Source organism: Oryctolagus cuniculus, chromosome 16, assembly GCF_051225735.1.
Source record: "Oryctolagus cuniculus isolate XC-2025 breed Fujian yellow rabbit chromosome 16, ASM5122573v1, whole genome shotgun sequence".
Lineage (NCBI taxonomy): Eukaryota > Metazoa > Chordata > Mammalia > Lagomorpha > Leporidae > Oryctolagus > Oryctolagus cuniculus.
In genome coordinates this window covers 47,555,228-47,573,694 of record NC_142882.1, presented here as the reverse complement: position 1 = coordinate 47,573,694, position 18,467 = coordinate 47,555,228, and the positions used below count along the sequence as shown (strand labels likewise).

General features: G+C 38.3%; 1 protein-coding gene across 1 annotated transcript in view; it reads right to left on the bottom strand.

Annotated features, from left to right (window-relative positions):
* LOC149121727 (histone deacetylase 9-like) overlaps positions 1–18,467 on the bottom strand; it is a 205,481-nt gene that overhangs the window by 35,810 nt on the left and 151,204 nt on the right. The window contains exon 8 of the mRNA XM_089315339.1: positions 4,035–4,119. Coding sequence (XP_089171465.1) covers positions 4,035–4,119 — 85 coding nt within the window. The remainder of the gene's footprint in view (positions 1–4,034; positions 4,120–18,467) is intronic.

Genomic DNA, 18,467 nt, shown 5'->3' with positions numbered 1-18,467 from the left:
TCAAATTATGCGGCCAGTCTGACTGCTTTCTTCACTAAATGGGAGTGTGGATCCTGCTCAAGGGCCTAGAATACGATAGGAGCACTTGAAATGGAAGAGTCAGGTGTAAAACAGGGGAAGGTAGAAGCAAGCATGCTTTTTATACTTTGTAAAGAAATCAAGCACTGTGTGCAAAGCCAAAGGCCCCTGGTTTTAACTTCCCCAGCCATTATGATGTTTGAGACTTGAAAGGTCCACCTGTTTCCTTGCTCTGTGCATATTCCACACCTCTCTTTCGTGTTTATAGTTTGGAAGAGTAGCCCAAAGCACACACTTAGAACCACATGGAGATGAAAGAGTGTTCGGGGCTGCAGCGCTGAACTACCTCTCAGTACTGATTCTCACCCAAATGGCGTCAGACCACTTTCCCAATTTGTGTTTGTCTCTCCCTCTCTCTCTACCACCTCAGTCCCTCTCAAAGGTGATACGTGTCTCATTCTTTCTTGGTAATTTTTCTCTTTTTTTTTTTTTTGTATCACCAGTAATTTGGTTTTCATAAAGACTGGCTCTATAATTTGAATGAACCAGTGCACAATGAGAATGGAGGCTCCTTGTTGGAAACATAGTTATACATTTAAAGCAAGAGCAATAAATCAAGCATGAGGCCCTTTTAGGTACAGGATCTAGATCTACGTGATTACACTGGGTGAAACCCATGAAGCAAACCCTGCTTCCTATTGGCCAGAAGTGAACCATGTATCCATTTCTTACCCAATCACTGTTTAAAAGGTTGACTGACTCAACATCTGCAGATTAAGAACAGCCTGATGGATCTGAAGTTCATCTTCCCCTGAGCTGTGTGGTATCTGGGACAAGGATTTATGAGTAAGACCAGACTCTTTCAGAGTAGATGGAAGGAGGGCATGGATGCAGGGTAGACCAGCAGCAGTGCCCACTACATTATATAGCCTTGATTCAGAAGGAGGAGCTCTTCTTTATTTGATTTCTGCTAGTCCTCATTGCTTAATCATTTGATAATTAGCAGGAAGACAGGAATCATATTTTTTCAGGTCTGGAATTCCCTACAGGAAGACTTAACAACAGGGAGGATATATGGTATATATATCCCAGGTATATGGGAACCTGGAAGTTGAGGATACTTAGATCTCAGTAGGTGGGAGCTGACTAAGTCTTTAAGACCATGAAGAATCAAAGCTTACATCAAAGGAAGCATAATCTGAGCAACAGTGGTCAGCACTGGATGGTGTGAAATACAGTTTGGAGCAGAAGATGGGATTTCCCAAACCTCAGTGGCATGATTCCCATGTAGCAAGTTTTGATAGTAGAGTGAGTCCTTTTCAAGAGTCAAGCAAGTTTGCTTGGTGAGAGGAGATGCCCCATGTCACCTGAAACTATCACTGGTTAAAGGCAAACACTATGGATACAGCAGAAAGTCAGTACTAGAAAATTAAATTCAATACAAAAGGCAAATTTAGAATTTCTAGAAAAGGACACACATTACAACTTTCACATTTGTCACACTGGTACTTGTGTGACAGTAGAGTTCTTGGTTTCTAGTTCTTCCTTCCAAAGCACTTTCACACTTTCTTCAGCTTCTTGAAATCCTGTTCAGACCATAGGATCAAACTCAGGCTCTATCATTGTCAAAACAACTTTCCAAAAGCGTCTTCATTCTCCAGAACCTTTTGTCCCCAGCTGAAAGGGACCAAAGGTAGGATCTTCCTTTCTCATGATCTCAGTGATCCCTATTTTCATATCACTTTGTTGTCTCCTGTTTATTGGGCTATAAACTTCTGGAAAGATCAACATGTAATGGGTAAATACTCAAAAAGTGTTTGTTAACATGCTGTGCTAAAAATACTTAGGAACAACACTTCTTAATACTCTACATCTAAAACAGCAAAAGATGCTCAGAATAAAAGATGATATTATGTATGAATGAGATATTGTTATATATCAGTGATCTGAAAGGGAACAGCGTGTGGGATGGGGTGAATAGGAACATAATTCTGTCAAGGATCATTTCAAGATTCTTGCCCACATGCAATATATTGACACTGTTAATCTACGCATAGTGGAAAATAAGTCAAGATGAGGACAGTATTTTTTACTGCACTTTTTGAAATCAACTCTATCCTTCCCTTTCTTGTCTCTGTGTCAGCTCCCTCACCTTAGATGTACCTCAGAGACTTTGATCCAGCATTTAAATATTTATGGCGGGGGGGAACCTGTGTTGTGTCCTAATAGGCAACCGTCATCCCATATGGGCACCAGTTCAAATTCCAGCTGCTCCACTTCCATTCCAGCTCCCTGCTAATGCACCTGGCAAAGCAGTAGCGGATGGGCCAAAGTGTGTGGTTCCCTGCACCGACGTAGAAGACTCAGAGGACGCTCCTGGCTCCTGAGTTCAGATCAGCCCAACTCCGGCCATTGCAGCTATTTGGAGAGTGAACCAGCAGATGGAAGATCTCTGTTTCTCTCTCTGTCTTTCTTTCTCTTCCTCTCTCTATAACTCTGCTTTTCAAATAAATCAATAATTTTTTTAAAAAATATAAACATTTATTGGGTATGTATGGGGGTCTTCAAAAGTTTGTTGAAAATGTGTATTATGAAAAAAACTATGCATGGATTTTGAAAAAATATTTTGCATCTACTTGTAACTCCAGTCACACCCATACCTCCAAATGACTACTGATCAAACAAAGTGACTTAGAGATGGCTGGAAGGGGGTTTTCTCAGTAGTAACTATGAATGCTTCTATAGGACAGGAGCAAAATTTTAACACTTAATCTTGTCTTTTTTATTATTTTTTCAAAGATTTTATTTATTTATTTGAGAGGTAGAATTATAGACAGTGAGAGGGGGAGGCAGAGAGAAAGGTCTTCCTTCCATTGGTTCACTCCCCAAATGGCCACAACGGCTGGAGCTGTGCCGATCCGAAGCCAGGAGCCAGGAAATTCTTCCAGGTCTCCTGCACGGGTGCAGAGGCTCAAGCACTTGGGCCATCTTCTACTGCTTTCCCAGGTCATAGCAGAGAGCTGGATTGGAAGTGGAGCAGTCGGGACTCGAACCAGTGTCCGCCCATATGGGATGCTGACCCCAAAGGCAGAGGATTAACCTACTGTGCCACGGCACCCGCCATTTGGTTTTTCTCTTCACGTTAACCATCATGTTAATATGTGCTTGATTTCTCTCTCTCTCTCTGAATGTATATGTGTGTGTGTGTGTGTGTGTGTGTGTGTGTGAAGGGAAATGGATAATAAAAAACAGTGCCTGAATTGGGGCAGACATTATAGTGCAGCAATTAAACCACTGCTCAGAATGCCTGCATTTCATATCAGAGTGCCCGGCTACTGTGCTTCTGATACAGCTCCCTGGTAGTGCACACCCTGGGAGGAGGCAGGTGATGGCTCAAGGAACCGTGTCCCTGCCACTCACATGAGAGACATAGATAGAGTTCTTGCCTCCTGCCTTCAGCCTTGTCCAGCCCTGCATATCTCTCTCTCTCTCTTTCTCTCTCTCTCTCCACACACACACACATACACACACACACACACACACACACTCTTCAAATAAATAAAAGGAAATAAATCAAATTTTTAAAAATATTGAATCTCTGATTTACCCTGCTTTGGGAGTTAGATTTTCCTTTCTTAGAAAACCTAAAACTAGTAACTGATTCCTGAATACCAACATCATTTAGGAAATAACTCGCCGTTAGGTGTGACTGGACTACACAGCCATAATCTCTATATTTGTTTCATCATTCTGGATAAATGCTTAGTATTGTAAACAAAAATCCAAGTGCTTGCAAAATATGAGAAACACAGATAGTAAATCTAGACTCTCTGAGTATGTCAACACTGAAGATAAGATAGCCATATTAAGAATAATGCAATAAGACACTTAGGTAAGAACATATGTGCAAATTATCCTAACTCTGAGCTTGATTCTTTGTGCTCTAAGTCTCAATAAAATTTTAACTCATTTTACCAGACAAGAATTAAAAAAAAAAAAAAACTTGAACGACATACTTTGAATTTCAATGATCTTCTGCAAAGAAATAACAGCATTGACATTCGGAGTTTGGTGAAGCACATCTTCAGAAAGTGGCTCCAGCTGCAGGAATAAAAGATAAGAACATGAGCAGAAGATTATGACTCCACAGTGAGTCTTGCAGATTCAAAGCAAATGGAACCAACCTAACCCTCGGGAAAAGCTTGCTCCAAGAACTGGTTAATATTTTGCTGATATCGGTTCTAAAACTGTAGCCAGCTTTATTTTCTGTTTTGCATCCAGGTCATTACATTCCAAGGGGCTTTTCTATTGGTCACAAGATTAATCTATGAAGTCCCTGAAGCAGGTGCGTGCCTGTGTGTATTATTCATTAAACATCTGAGTTATTTGTGTGATTTTTGTAGGGTCATCACAAACCAAATTCCATCTTGTCTGTCTATGCAGCTGCATTCTGCAAATGAACCCTAAGGATGCTGCCCTGTACAGAAAGTAGGCAATCTCTCACGCATACTTCTGCAGTGTTTTTACATGTAAGCACCATACACACACTCATTCAAACGCTCCGCAGTGAAAAGCCAAGAGAAAACTGCTCTTACTCAATTGCCACTGAATCAAGTAGTGGAGAAAATGTTCAAGTGAAACCAAAGGTAAAATAACTGATTCATTTGACTTCGGCTTTATTTATAACTAGGATATAGCCTGTGTGAACGCAAAGGAGAAATTCCTTTCTTGCACATCTATCACAGTCTTCTGGAATTACACCAATTTTTCATGGAGAAACCCAGCAAACGTTGCTTTGCCTGGAATGAAGAGGAGCTTTAAAGAATTTATGACCCGTATTTGTCAGAACTAGTCTGACGATGCGTCCCTGGGAAGGACTTGGAGATGAACTTGGCATTTTACTGCTGAAAATGCATCGCCTGAGTCTTGCAAGCAGAGTCTCTCCGTTATTGTAACCCAGAAAGCAAGAAAAGTAATAGGAAAAACAAAAAGCATCAATCAAAAGCCATTGTCCTAAAAAAAAAAAAAGAAGGTAAAAGTCTCAAATGAAAACTGGCACAGGTTACAGGAGGACTCTTCAAAGGTTTGCAGAAAATAAAACATGAAGATAAGCTCATTTTGATGCAAAACATTCGGAAATCCATGCATTTGAGGGCTCTTCAAAACATTCACTGCAAATGTGTGTTGTGAAAAAACTGTGCATACATTCCAAATTTTTTTATACTAACACTCAAATTTTAATTCCATTTTTTTCCCATGAACTTTTTGAGTATCCTTGGGATGTGGCATGAACAGGAACCCTTGTCACTAGACGTAACAAAGTTTGGACTTAGCTATGTCTCTTCATTTGTAGGAAAGACTGAGAAAAAAATACCCAGGGATTATGCGTTTCCACGGCATATGTGAGTGAATCTTCCCCCCAGGCTCTCTCTGAGTTGATTATTCTGTACTTCAATCATGGAATCTAAAACAATAGCACCTTTCTTCCAGATGCCATAGGATAACAGACTAGCTCTGGGATATTTATACATGGGCAAATTCACTAAATATAACTTTCCAGAGTGTTTTTCTTAGCTGCCAAAGAAAAACCTTTAAAACATCAAAAGGTTTATTTGCAATGCAGTTGGGTGAGAGGAGAAAAAAAAAAAAAAGGCAGCACTAGAGCCACTGGGTGTCAGTGAGCATTCCTGAAATCCTAAACTCTTAAAATTTGTTAAGATCATTTTTTTTTAATCTTGTATTTCAGATCATATCTTCAAGAATATGTTATCCTAGTAACACCCTCTTAACTCAGAGGAACTACTGAATCATAAAATGAAGGTTACTAGGAAAATCTGTAGTCAAGAATTAGGGTTGAGTGAGCCACTTTTCTCCATGGTGTTGCCTTTCATTTCCTTTTCAGAGCTTAGAAAAAATAATTTTCAATAGAAATCAGACAGCTTTTACTAATAAAAAGTTTTGAAACATCACAAGATGTGCGAACTTGGAGAACAAAAGCACAAGTTTATGTCAGTATACTTAATACTTCACAAACTTCCCCTGTGATGTCAGGGCGAAAATGCTGACAAATTGAAAGGTGCAGCTACTGGAAACAAAGCTACAGGCAGATCATGAATGTAGACGCTTCCCTTCTGGAACCCTCACACATGGAGGTGTCTGGGCTGTTCTTAGGACCTGAGTTATATGGAAGATCAACATGATTCAGTGTGTTGAGAGCAAAAACACAAACACCCTTAAACCCCCAATTTGGAATCTTCATTCAGATATGAAAGAGTTCTGTCTGCTTCTAAAAGCAACCCAGAGAATTAAGGCAATTAAGTTGATCATTTAAGCTTCCCAAACCATTTCCCTGAGTGTTTTAGGTGAGTGTCATTTAGAGGATTTAGCCTTCAGTAAATTGCCCCAATTTGTTTGATTTTGAGTGTATACACACCGAGATGAATTCAGAAACTTCTCAGTATAGGTCCTCTATTTTTCCTTTGGTAGTTCTCCAGAGAAGGCAGTGGGTAGTACTCTCTCGGCTGGCAAGAAGGCAGGCAGCATGGAGAGTCTGTTTTCATAAAGTTAAGATCTTGTGTGGAGGGACCACAGAATTGAGAAGTGTCTTTTAAGAGAGTTTGTTGATTTAATCACTCACCATTATAAGCGCTAAAACCATTTGACTGAAGCATCCATTTGATAAGTATTTATGAGTATTGGTCATTATTTATAATCTAATAACTGAACAATGAAATAATATTAAATAAATAGGCACTTTTTATACACTTGGAGCAAAAAATAAGAATATGCGGCAAACTCTTTTATGCTTAGTTTGGCCAATAAGATGGAGCAAAAGCATTGACTATTAGGTTAACAGCATTAGTAAAAATTATTAAAAGATAAACGAGGAAATAATTTATGCAAACCAGAGAACTTCTGCATGCAAAAATTTCTAGAAAGATAAGGCAGATGCAGATATAAATAATACTACATATCCTTCATTGCATCTTTGTTGAGCAATTCCATTAAGTAATAATTATCATGGAGTTATAAGATATGTTAGGTAATTTTAACAGAATCTCTAGACACATGAAACTTGCATCCAGTTTTGTTCTATCTAAAGCTTAATCACTACCATTGCTTACAGAAACACTTTATACAAATGTTTGGGCTTGGTGACAGGGAAATTAATTGTTTTACATTTTTTACAGAAAGTTATGATACTGTTATTGACACAATTCAGATGTTGGTAAAGTTGAACGTAACATGTGGTTTGTAAGTACTATTGTTATTTTAAAACACTAAAAAAAGTATGGTCCTATCATCTTGTGAAGGAGTGATTTCCAGGTTCTTTAGAATCAGACCATTTGAATCACCAAAAATCAGTTTAGTTGGCTGAGATCCATCAAGGCAAAGAGTCAAGGAATATCCTTGAAGGAACTCTTGATTAAGAGTGTTTTAAAAACTCACTCTGTATTCATGAGACACGAAAATCAGCTATTATTTTCATGATTCAGAACAGAACACAAAAGAAACTAAACAGAGCTCTTGCAAGAACAGCTGGAACATGATAATAGAGCATGTACAGAATCTACTAAATACTCTTGTTAGCTTTTATGTAAGTGTCCATGTTTCCCTAACATGCAAGTATTTCTCTCCATCTATAGCCTTATGTAAACTCTTCCCTCTGACTTCGATTTTCTCCACCCTTCTTTGAGTGGGAGGGACCTCACTGATCATTCAAGAACCAACACAAACACTGCCTGCTCTTCAAAATCTCTGATAGAGCAAACTGCTTCCACCTCAAAGGCTTCTGAGACGCTTCCCGGCACTTCTTTCTTAATACACACTGACAAGTTGCCTGGCATGTAGACAGATCTTTCCACAAGTCAGAAATGCCAGTAAATGGAAAAGAAACAAGGAACCAGGACAAGCAAAGGCAGATCAGCAATGCCAATGAGTAAAACAAAACCCACTCTCAAACAGAACACGATGACAATGCAATGGCATGAAGATAAAGTGGAATGAGATTTTGAAAGGAGTTTAAATTAATCTTTTGTCCAATATGAGGAGAACTGAGACCTTTACAATATCTGGTCTTCTAATCTGCATTCATTATACATACGGAAATTTACTTGTATATCTATAACCTCTCCAAAAATATTTTACAACATAATGCATGAAATCTATTTTTAACATATTTATGCTGGACATTTGGCTTATTCTTCTTTTTATACTTTTATATATATTATACATTTATAATATATATAACACCTAATTGTATTTTTTTGACAGGCAGAGTTAGACAGTGAGAAAGAGTGAGACAGAGAGAAAGGTCTTCCTTTTTCCGTTGGTTCACCCCCCAAGTGGCATGCAAAAATTTCTAGAAATTGGTGCACTGTGCCAATCCGAAGCCAGGAGCCACACCTCATTGTATTTTAAAAGCATTATTAAGTGAATTCTAGCTCTACAGAGTCTCAAAGATAGCACAGAATTCTGTAAATCACATACTCTTTACCTTGTTTCTCTTAATTCTAAAGATTTATTTATTTATTTAATTAATTAAAAGGCAGAGTTACAGAGAGGCAGAGGCAGAGAGAGAAAGAGAGAAGTCTTCTATCCACTGGTTCACCCCCCAGATGGCCACAACGGCCAAAGCTGTGCTGATTTGAAGCCAAGAACCAGAAGCTTTCTCCTGGTCTCCCATGCAAGTGCAGGGACCCAAATACTTGGGCCATATTTTGCTGCTTCTCAGGCCATTAGCAGGGGGCTGGATCAGAAATAGAGCAGCTGGGACATGAACAAATGCCCATATGGGATGCCAGCATTGCAGGTGGCAGCTTTATCCACTATGCCATGACACTGGCCCTGAAATGAAAATATTTTTAACATTTATTTTTAATATTTTAATATTTATTTCCACATATATAATTATATATTTATTTTATTATTTATTTAATATGTTAATATTTAATATTTTAATATTTATTTTCCACATAATCATATATCAGTTGTGATTAATGAGAGATTTGTTCCTCTCTAATCTAGATACTTTTCATTTCTTTTTCTTATCCTACTGCACTGTCCAGAATCCACAGTGAGATCTTGAATTGATAAGTATAGTTGTCTTATTTTTATTTCAACAGAGTTTCCATAATTCACCTTCAAATCTGATGTATACTATAGAATATACTGTAGATAAACTTCATGAAGTTAATTTTTCCTTTTATTCCTTGTTTGCCAAAATGTGTTCATTATGATCAGGTGTTCATTAGGCCCTTTTTAAGATACCAATTTAAATAGTTATGTCTCATTTCTTTATTCTCTTAATGTGGCAAATAACAATGACATTTTGGAAAGTTAATGCTACATTTGTGTGAGATAAATCAATTTTGTTATGGGCACTTAAGATATTTAATAACTTATTTAGGGTTTCACTTACTATGTTTATGAACAATATTTCCCATAGTATTTCTTTCTTATAAGGTTCTTTGGAAATTTTGGTAGGAATATCATAAAGGTCTCAAAAGATCAGTTGTGAAATGTTCTTCCCTCCTCTCTTTGTCTTTGTTATTAAACAGAGATTGTATTTTCTTCCTTAAATTCTTGGTATAATTCATAGGTGAAGCTACACTGGTCTAGTGTTTAAATTTAGTATTAGAGATTAAATTCTCTGGCGATATTTAGTCTACTGATTTAAGACTCAGGTTAGAATGCTTACCTCTCTTCCTGGAGTTACCCAAGATCAAAACCTACCTCCGGAGCTGGACTCCAGCCTCCTGCCAACATAGACCCTGGGGTCCAGCAGTGACTGCTCAAGTAATTTGTTTCCTGCCATCTGTGATGGAGACCTGGGTCCAGCTCCTGTCTGTGGCTTCAGCCTGGCCCAGCCCCCATTCTTGTCACAATGAGGACTGAGGAGCAAATCAGCAGACAGGAGCTCTCTTTGTGGGTCTCTGTCTGTCTGTCTTTCTCTCTGTCCCTCTTTCTGTCTCTGTCTCTCAAAAAACCATACCCAATTTTGTTCATGATTGTAGATCCACTCAAATTTTCTGTCTTCCTTATTCAGCTTTGTAAAAAAATCTTTTCATTTTAAGACGTTTTCAAAATCCTGACACACAGTTTTTAATATTCTCATCTAATCCTTTTAACGCTATTAAAGTAAGTGGTAAAATCCTTTTTCACACCTTTGCTTATTGACCAGTTTTGCTAGAGCTCTACCAATTTCATTGCTCATTTCAGAAGTCTCTCAGGATCACACCAATGGGTGAGGGGGTCAGGCCCTTTCTGTCCAGTCTGTAAATCTGTTCCTTCAGGTCCTCAGGCATCAGCTTCAGCCTGGTGGGGACGCTACGGCTGTAGGGCAGAGCCGACTGGGACAGCCCACCCCAGAAGCCTGTGTGGGACTAGGGATGGCAGCAGTCAGGCAACAAAAAGAGCAAGATCAACTTTCACGATTCCACATATGGGTGATATCTGTGCACAGTTAATTCTCCAGGATTACACATGTTGTAATGAATGATAGGGTTTCAGCCTTTTTCATAGCTGAACAGTATTCCATATCGCATCTGTAACACATTGTTCTTATCCATTCATCCATCAATATTTTCCTGTTATATCAGTTGCAGAGAATTGTGTGTTAAAATCTGTTACTGTCATGGCTTTGCTTATTTTTCCATTTGGATTTTCTGATTGTTGCTTGACATGGGTTGAAGTTGTATTAATACATGAATTGTGAATGTTTTTTCTTCTCAGTGAATAGACTATTTTATTATGTTGACATATTCCTCTTTATCTCATATTTCCTCTTTTCTGCCTTAATGTCAACTTTATCTGATATTACTATAATGACACAAGCTTTACTTCAGTTGGGTCAGATAGTTATTATTTTCATTTTTGACCATCATACTTTCTTTATAAGTATATTCCAAGCTGATTCTAAAATCTTATATGCAAATACAGAGGGACCAAAAGTAGCCAGGTCTGCCCTTAAGAATAAAAGTAAGTACTCGTTATAGCATTAAATCTCTGTAAAAAAAAAAAAAAAAAAAAAAAAAAAGAAATTATCAACTCCCAACTTGACTCTCCCTGGGATTAAACATGACAATAGGTCTGATCTGATTTCATCATCATTTAAAAAAAATCATCTATTATTTTTCACTTTATGTTTCTGTGTGAGAGCAAACTGTTGAAATCCTTACTTAATGTATACTAAGCTGATCTTCTGTATATTAAGATAATCGAAAATGAATCTTGATGTGAATGGAAGGGGAGAGGGAGTGGGAAAGGGGAGGGTAGTGGGTGGGAGGGACGGTATGTGGGGGAAGCCATTGTAATCCATAAATCGTACTTTGGAAATTTATATTCATTAAATAAAAGTAAAAAAAAAAAAGAATAAAACTAAACTAGAAGGTTTGTTCTACCAGAAATTAAGACTTTTTATGAGTACAGTACTCAAGGCAGCTCAATAATGTCACAAGAACAGACAAAAGGACCTATGGGATGAAATACAGTGTCAAGATCTATACAACAAAGTTAACACTGTTGATCCATAGGGAATGGATGACATTTTTTTTTTTTTTGACAGGCAGAGTGGACAGTGAGAGAGAGAGGCAGAGTGGACAGTGAGAGAGAGAGACAGAGAGAAAGGTCTTCCTTTGCCGTTGGTTCACCCTCCAATGGCCGCCACGGCCGGCGCGCTGGGGCCGGCACACCGCGCTGATCCGAAGCCAGGAGCCAGGTGTTTCTCCTGGTCTCCCATGGGGTGCAGGGCCCAAGCACTTGGGCCATCCTCCACTACACTCCCGGGCCACAGCAAAGAGCTGGACTGGAAGAGGAGCAATCGGGACAGAATCCGGCGCCCCGACTGGGACTAGAACCTGGTGTGCCGGCACCGCAAGGCGGAGGATTAGCCTAGTGAGCTGAAGCGCCGGCCAGGAGTGAATGACCTTTCAATAAGTGGTACTGGATAAACTGTCTCTCCACATTGACAACCAAACAAATTTTACCCTTATCTCATGTCCTACACAAATCTTACTCTGAGTAAACTGTGCCTCTAAATGTTGAAGTCAAAGGTAAAAGTTTTAGAAAAGGTGGAGAAAAGATTTCAGAGGATCTCTTTATGCCATTGGGAATTGGGAAACAATCAGAAGTAACAACAAAGGAAAATGTTGTACTGCATTAAAGTGTTATTTTTATTTATCAAAAGTTACCATTAAGATACTGAAAAGAAAAGTCAGTTCAGTATCTTAAACCAACAATAGTTCCTATACTGAACTCTTCAAATCAGCAAGGAAAAAGTCTAAAAGTGAACTAAAGAACGAATGGGTACTTCAAAAATGGTATACACACATGATCCATTGAACTTATTTACCTTGTAAATATTCTCACGAATAAAACCCATGATGATATACCATTACACATCCAAGAGAATGGCTGAAATGTTAAGTCTGACATTACTTAGCATGGAAAGGCTATGAGACCATGGAAACAGTCACATGTTGCTGGGAGTAAACTAAACTTCAGCAATCATTATGCAAAGGGTTGTTGTTATTGACAGATGTTAAACCCATGCATATAACTTGAAGACACATACCCATCAGAAATGTGGGAACAAATGTGCCAAGAAATGTGTATATAAGCCCATCACAGTACTGTACATAAAAGATCCCAAACTGGAATATTTTCCCATGTCCATCAAAAGTAGAATATCTACATAAAGTGTAGTATTTTCCAAAAAAATTATTTTCACAGAATGAAGTATTATGTAAGAATGAAAATGAATAAACTATGGCTAGCTGAGAAAACAAGAGGGATCTCATAACCAATACTTAGCAAAAGATGCTAGATTCAAAGGAATATATATGGTATAATTTCATGTATGTAAAGTTTAAAAACTGGCAATTCTAGTGTTAGAAATCAGAAAACTGGTTACTTTAAGGAAACCAAAAGGGATTGAAAAGGGAAAAAGAAGGGGTTTCAGGTATAAAGATTAGTATTTCTCTTGACCTGGATGATGGCTGTGATCTCTTTCTGACGTTTCATTGAGTTACTCATTCATATTTTATACATTTTTATGTATTACATTTTAAAGTAAATAAAATTTCAAAAGTTCTTTTCTGAGGGGCACAAAATGATGTTTATTTCTGTTCAGTGCAGAAAGTTATGAAATCTATGCCATCTTTTCATAAGATACATTGTGTGTAAGCTTCTGGAAGACTTTCTCACATGCATGGATTTCAAATTTCTTGAACTAACCTTTTAATTCCATGTACCCAAAAAACTTTAAAAAACCACTATTTTTGCTTTTACTTTTACTTGAAATGTGAGGACAGAGAAACAGATCTTCAGTCCTCTGGAACAAAGCCAAGAGCCTGGACTCTAACCTGGATCTCCCATGGGGACGGCAGGGACACAGCTACTTAAGCAATCACCTTCAGTCTCAAAGGATAAGAAGATAGAAATTTTCAAAACGATAAAAATAAAAATACAACAAGCTGTCTGACATAAGAGAACAGGAAACAAGGTCTGGATCTTCAGTCCATGTTCTTTCCACCCTATTGAGAACTAAAATGAGACTGTTGTGTTTGAAACAAGAGCAACATACATATTCTTCCATACAGACTGATAATTCACTTCAAAGGGAGCTGATGGTTCCCCTGCAACATGCAAACCAATTCACACAAAATGCAGGAAGGGCTCAGCTGTTGGGATCAAAGATGATGTGGAGCTTTGGAAGACTATGATGAGCAAGACCAAGTAGACAAGGGGAGGAGATGGTGATAAAGATCTGAGAGAGCCTCCATGCAGATGAACTATTATCAATTCCCTGGTGAGGAGGGATTGGTGGTTAAAATTCAACTCTCATTTAAATAATTATCTTAGAGATGTCTGCAATTAGTTGTATATGTTTAATTTGATTGCATAAGAAAATCTGGTTATAATTTTATCCATATTGTGACTCATGAGTCATTCTCAAAATAGCCTCTTTTATTTGTTTGAAGTCATGAAGATCCCTGCCCAAAACTAGAGCAAAGCAATGAAAACAGAGTGTATTCATCTACAATCAAGTCACTACAGGGACAGACTATGGAGATAATTCAGGTTGGATCTGCCTGCATCCTGCCTACTTGTGGATGAAGAAGGGTGACGTCACTGCTCTGATGAGCAGGAGTTATATAAGCCTACGAAGTTTACAAAGGTAACAAGAGGACCAAGAGGAAGAATGACCTGTCAGCCGGCACCGTGGCTCACTAGGCTAATCCTCCGCCTTGCGGCGCCGGCACACCGGGTTCTAGTCCCGGTCGGGGTGCCGGATTCTGTCCCGGTTGCCCCTCTTCCAGGCCAGCTCTCTGCTGTGGCCAGGGAGTGCAGTGGAGGATGGCCCAGCTACTTGGGCCCTGCACCCCATGGGAGGAGCACCTGGCTCCTGCCATCGGATCAACGCGGTGCACCGGCCGCGGCGGCCATTGGAGGGTGAACCAACGGCAAAGCAAGACCTTTCTCTCTGTCTCTCTCTCTCTCACTGTCCACTCTGCCTGTCAAAAAATAAAAAAAAAAAAAAAAAAGAAAAGAATGACCTGTCATAGTCAATCAACTCACATGAGACACTGAAGGAACTCCTTGAATGAGATAGAGGGACCAGCATTATTACTGTGCTTACTGTTTTATTAATTGAATTTTATCAAAAACAACCATGGCTTGAAGAAATGTAGGTTACACAATATATCAGCCAATTAATTAAAGTAGGAAGACTTTGAGCCCTATGAATTCCAAATAATATCTCACTGTTTTCAAGATAATCAACCTTGAAGAGTTTGTACACCATGAAATATTTAAATACCCATGGTAAAAATTAGCTGAGTAAAAATAAATAAAATCAGAAAATAGAAAGTTTAAAGTTTTGTTTTAAAGGGCTGCACTAAAATGTCTGCTTCAACTGGAAATAAATATTAAATCAAGCATGAGTAGGAGGAGGATAATGGATGTAATTTTTTTCATTTTTAAGATTTATTTATTTATCCTAAAGGTAGAATGAGAGAGAGAGAGAGAGAGAGAAACAGAGAGATCATCCATCTGCTGGTTTACTCCTCAAATGCTCCCAACAGCTGGGGCTGGGCTACGCTGAAGCCAGGAATCAGGAACTCCATCTGGGTCTCTCACATGGGTGAGAGCTTGAGCCGCATCTGCTGCCTCCCAGGGTGGGCATTAGTAAGAAACTGGATCAGAATCACAGAGTAGTCTGGACCCCAACTGGGCAGTCAGATATGGGACAAGGTGTCCCAACCAGTGGCTTAGGCCATTGAATCACAGCTCCTGCCCTGAATGCAAAATTGGTACATGATTCAGACTATCAATCTAGGTTTGATTAATGAATAAAATTTCAGATATACAAGAAGTCCTTGAAGTGTCATGGAGAGTACAAATTATGAAAAAACTATTCATGGATTTCAAGAAATTTTTTTTCACCAAAATAAACTTATCTTTTAATTCCATTTTTCACTAACTTTCTGAGGAACCCTAGTACAATATACTGAGAAAAAAGTTTAGATCACACATGCAGGTCAAACTAAAGTTTCAATAACATTGAATGGAAGTTTGCTCAATGTTTTCTGTAAAGCTTACCAATATATTATCCTTAGTTTGGACACCAACTATCTTACACAGAAAGTGTTGACTTGCTCCTGCTTTACAAATAAGTCTAAATTTGACAGTTATACCTGGTAAGTCCTCAAGTTTCATTTGCCTTGGTTCATGATACTCTGCCCCTCCTTTGCTCTTACTTTCTCTTCCTTTCATATGCTAATTTCAGGTTTTTAAGTCTTTCCCTTATTTTTAAACAAAGATATTTTAAAGTATTCTTTTTTTCAAATGTTGAGTCTCCTGCTAAGAAGATTTTTTTTCCCCCACATCATGTAGCAGTGATACTCTGGTAAGTATTTAAGAGCTAACTGTCAAAAAAAAAAAATCTCTAATTTTAGGTTTTAGGTTCTACTGATTTCCACGGTGCTAATCCTCCCAGTGTAGTCTGGTCCCTTTAGAGCTCCCATTGTGATGTCACTAAACTCAGATTCAAACAGGGACATGCACTGACTTTCACAAGCCATTAAGAGCCAGTCCCAGCATCCTCGATAGATTGTAATTTTGTTTATTGATTATCTGGGGGAAGTGGTTTCTAGTAATATTTCCTCAATACGTTCTTTCTTGTATGAGCTTCCACTGTCTCACAAAATCATGTATTATCTGGTTTTGTTCTTTTTTTGGTGATGTTGTGGTTATTTTTTACCTCCAAATCATGAAGCCATTTGTCTGAAGTGCCCATATTTTTCCACAGATATTCTAACTCCTTGTGATATTCCTTTTCACTGATCTAGCCTTATTATCTACATTTATCCTGCCCAACATAACTTCTTTTCTACCAATTACAAAACAGACAAACCCAAACATATCCATCTATAATTCCAAGACTTAATGTCTTGATGATTTTCTAATATGTAATAAATCTTTATTAGAATTTAGTTGATCAGTTTCATTTTCTAAAGACTTAAGTCAAATGACTTCCCTTATTAAATTTTTCCTCCATCCCAGTAGTTAAAAACAAACCATCCTTTGACAGGTGAATGACATAGGAATGAGGATGCCAGTTAAGATGCCCACATCTCATATGGGAGCACCTGGGTTCTATCTCAAGTTCCGACTCTGATTCCAGCTTCCTGCTAAGGTAGACCCTGGGAAGCAGCAGTTCCAGCTTCCTGCCACCCATGTGGGAGACCTGGATTGAATTCTTGGCTCCTGACTTCCACCAAGTGCAGTCCTATAATATATTCCCAAAGCACTTTGATTTTATTCCTTTTATTTTACTGTATTAGAACTTTGGGGCACAAAAGCATGCCCAAATAAAAGGCTATTTAAGGGATGGACAGATAAACAAATGTCATAACATGTTTGCTTTTCCATGGAAGGAGAATGTTTCTTTTATTGATAACCATAACCTACGAATTGTTCAGATTCCCACCCCACATTCCCTGTAATCCCTCTGAAAAACCTAAAGACAAACTATACAGAATATCTGCATAATGGAGTTTTGAATTGTCTGGATAACTTCCACATCATGTGGCATTTACTGAAACAAATTTTAAACATCCGCAATCACTTTGGGGCTATGTTTTTCCTAAGATTTGTTGAATATAAGAAATGAAACATGCTACGCCCTATCTACACCTGAATACATCTCAAAAAATATTTTGTGAAAATACTTTTACTCTCTTTAGATTGTCCACACATTCTCTTTCAATGTGGCAAGGCTTAAAGAAGACTCTGGAAAAACATTATTCTGGCATAGCATGCATTTTCCCAATATTCAGTTCTCCCTTCTTCTCTTCATGAATTGCAACTACTTAGGAGCTTGTAAGCTTTCCCAGATTCACGCCCATTTCCCAATGGACTAAACCTCAGCATACATAATCTAGAGAATGAAAAAGATGGCAAAACAACTTTCCTATTCCAAATCCAATGCAAACAAACCCCTGAGGAGCATCTGGGACAACACCATCTCAAGGGTTCACCTCAGGGGTGGTTGTCAACACTTACTAGAGTCAATTCAAGAGAGTTTTTCCACAGCTTTGGAGCAAAAAGTCATCTTAAAAAGATTATCCACAAACACAATCAGCAAGGCTGGCCACTGTTTGTGAAATCCAAGTCAAATGAAAGCAGTGAGTATTCTCAACAGGAGACAGCAGCTATTGAAAAGCAAAGGGGGAGGCAGAGAGAAGGAAAGAGAGAGAGGCGGGGGGAAAAGGAAAGAGAAGGAAAGGAAAGAAAGGAAAAAGAAATCAAAAGCCAAACTGTAAAGAGAGTGAAGGAGATCAGTAGAAAACATGCTACATACTCCAATCAGGTATAAGTGTTGACTTTTTGGATACTTGAGGATGTAGCAACAATTAAACAGTTTTCAAGTCCTGGGACAACTTGTTTTTCTCCAACAAGCTTAATACTGTCATTATTCTGTTTATTATTAATTTAATGCTGCATATTTATGAAGTACAAGCGGATGAGGACATCAAGTCAATTAACATTTCCAATGCTTTGAAGATTTTTAAACACTTTTTTGCTTAACAATAGTTGTACATCTTTAGGGGGTACAGAGCGATAATTCAATAAATGCACACAATGCATACTGATCAAATCAGGGTAATTACTATTTCCCTGTTTATTCTGTTTTGACAGGTGGTCTTTTAATGGCCATGTTCTCAACTCTATACTAAGGCTTCTACTGCTACATGTGCTCTCCTTGCCTTGGTTCACTGGAAGGTTTTCAGTGTTTTCATTCAGATTCCACAGCAATGGCAACTGCTTAAAGCTCTTCTCACCTCTTGGGAGAATTTCTTTCTGAGGAGGCAACCTAGGGTGCCACTAATTGGTTTTGCATAACAGTAGGCAAATTTGGTCTTAGAGCAACTGTGAAGCTGTTT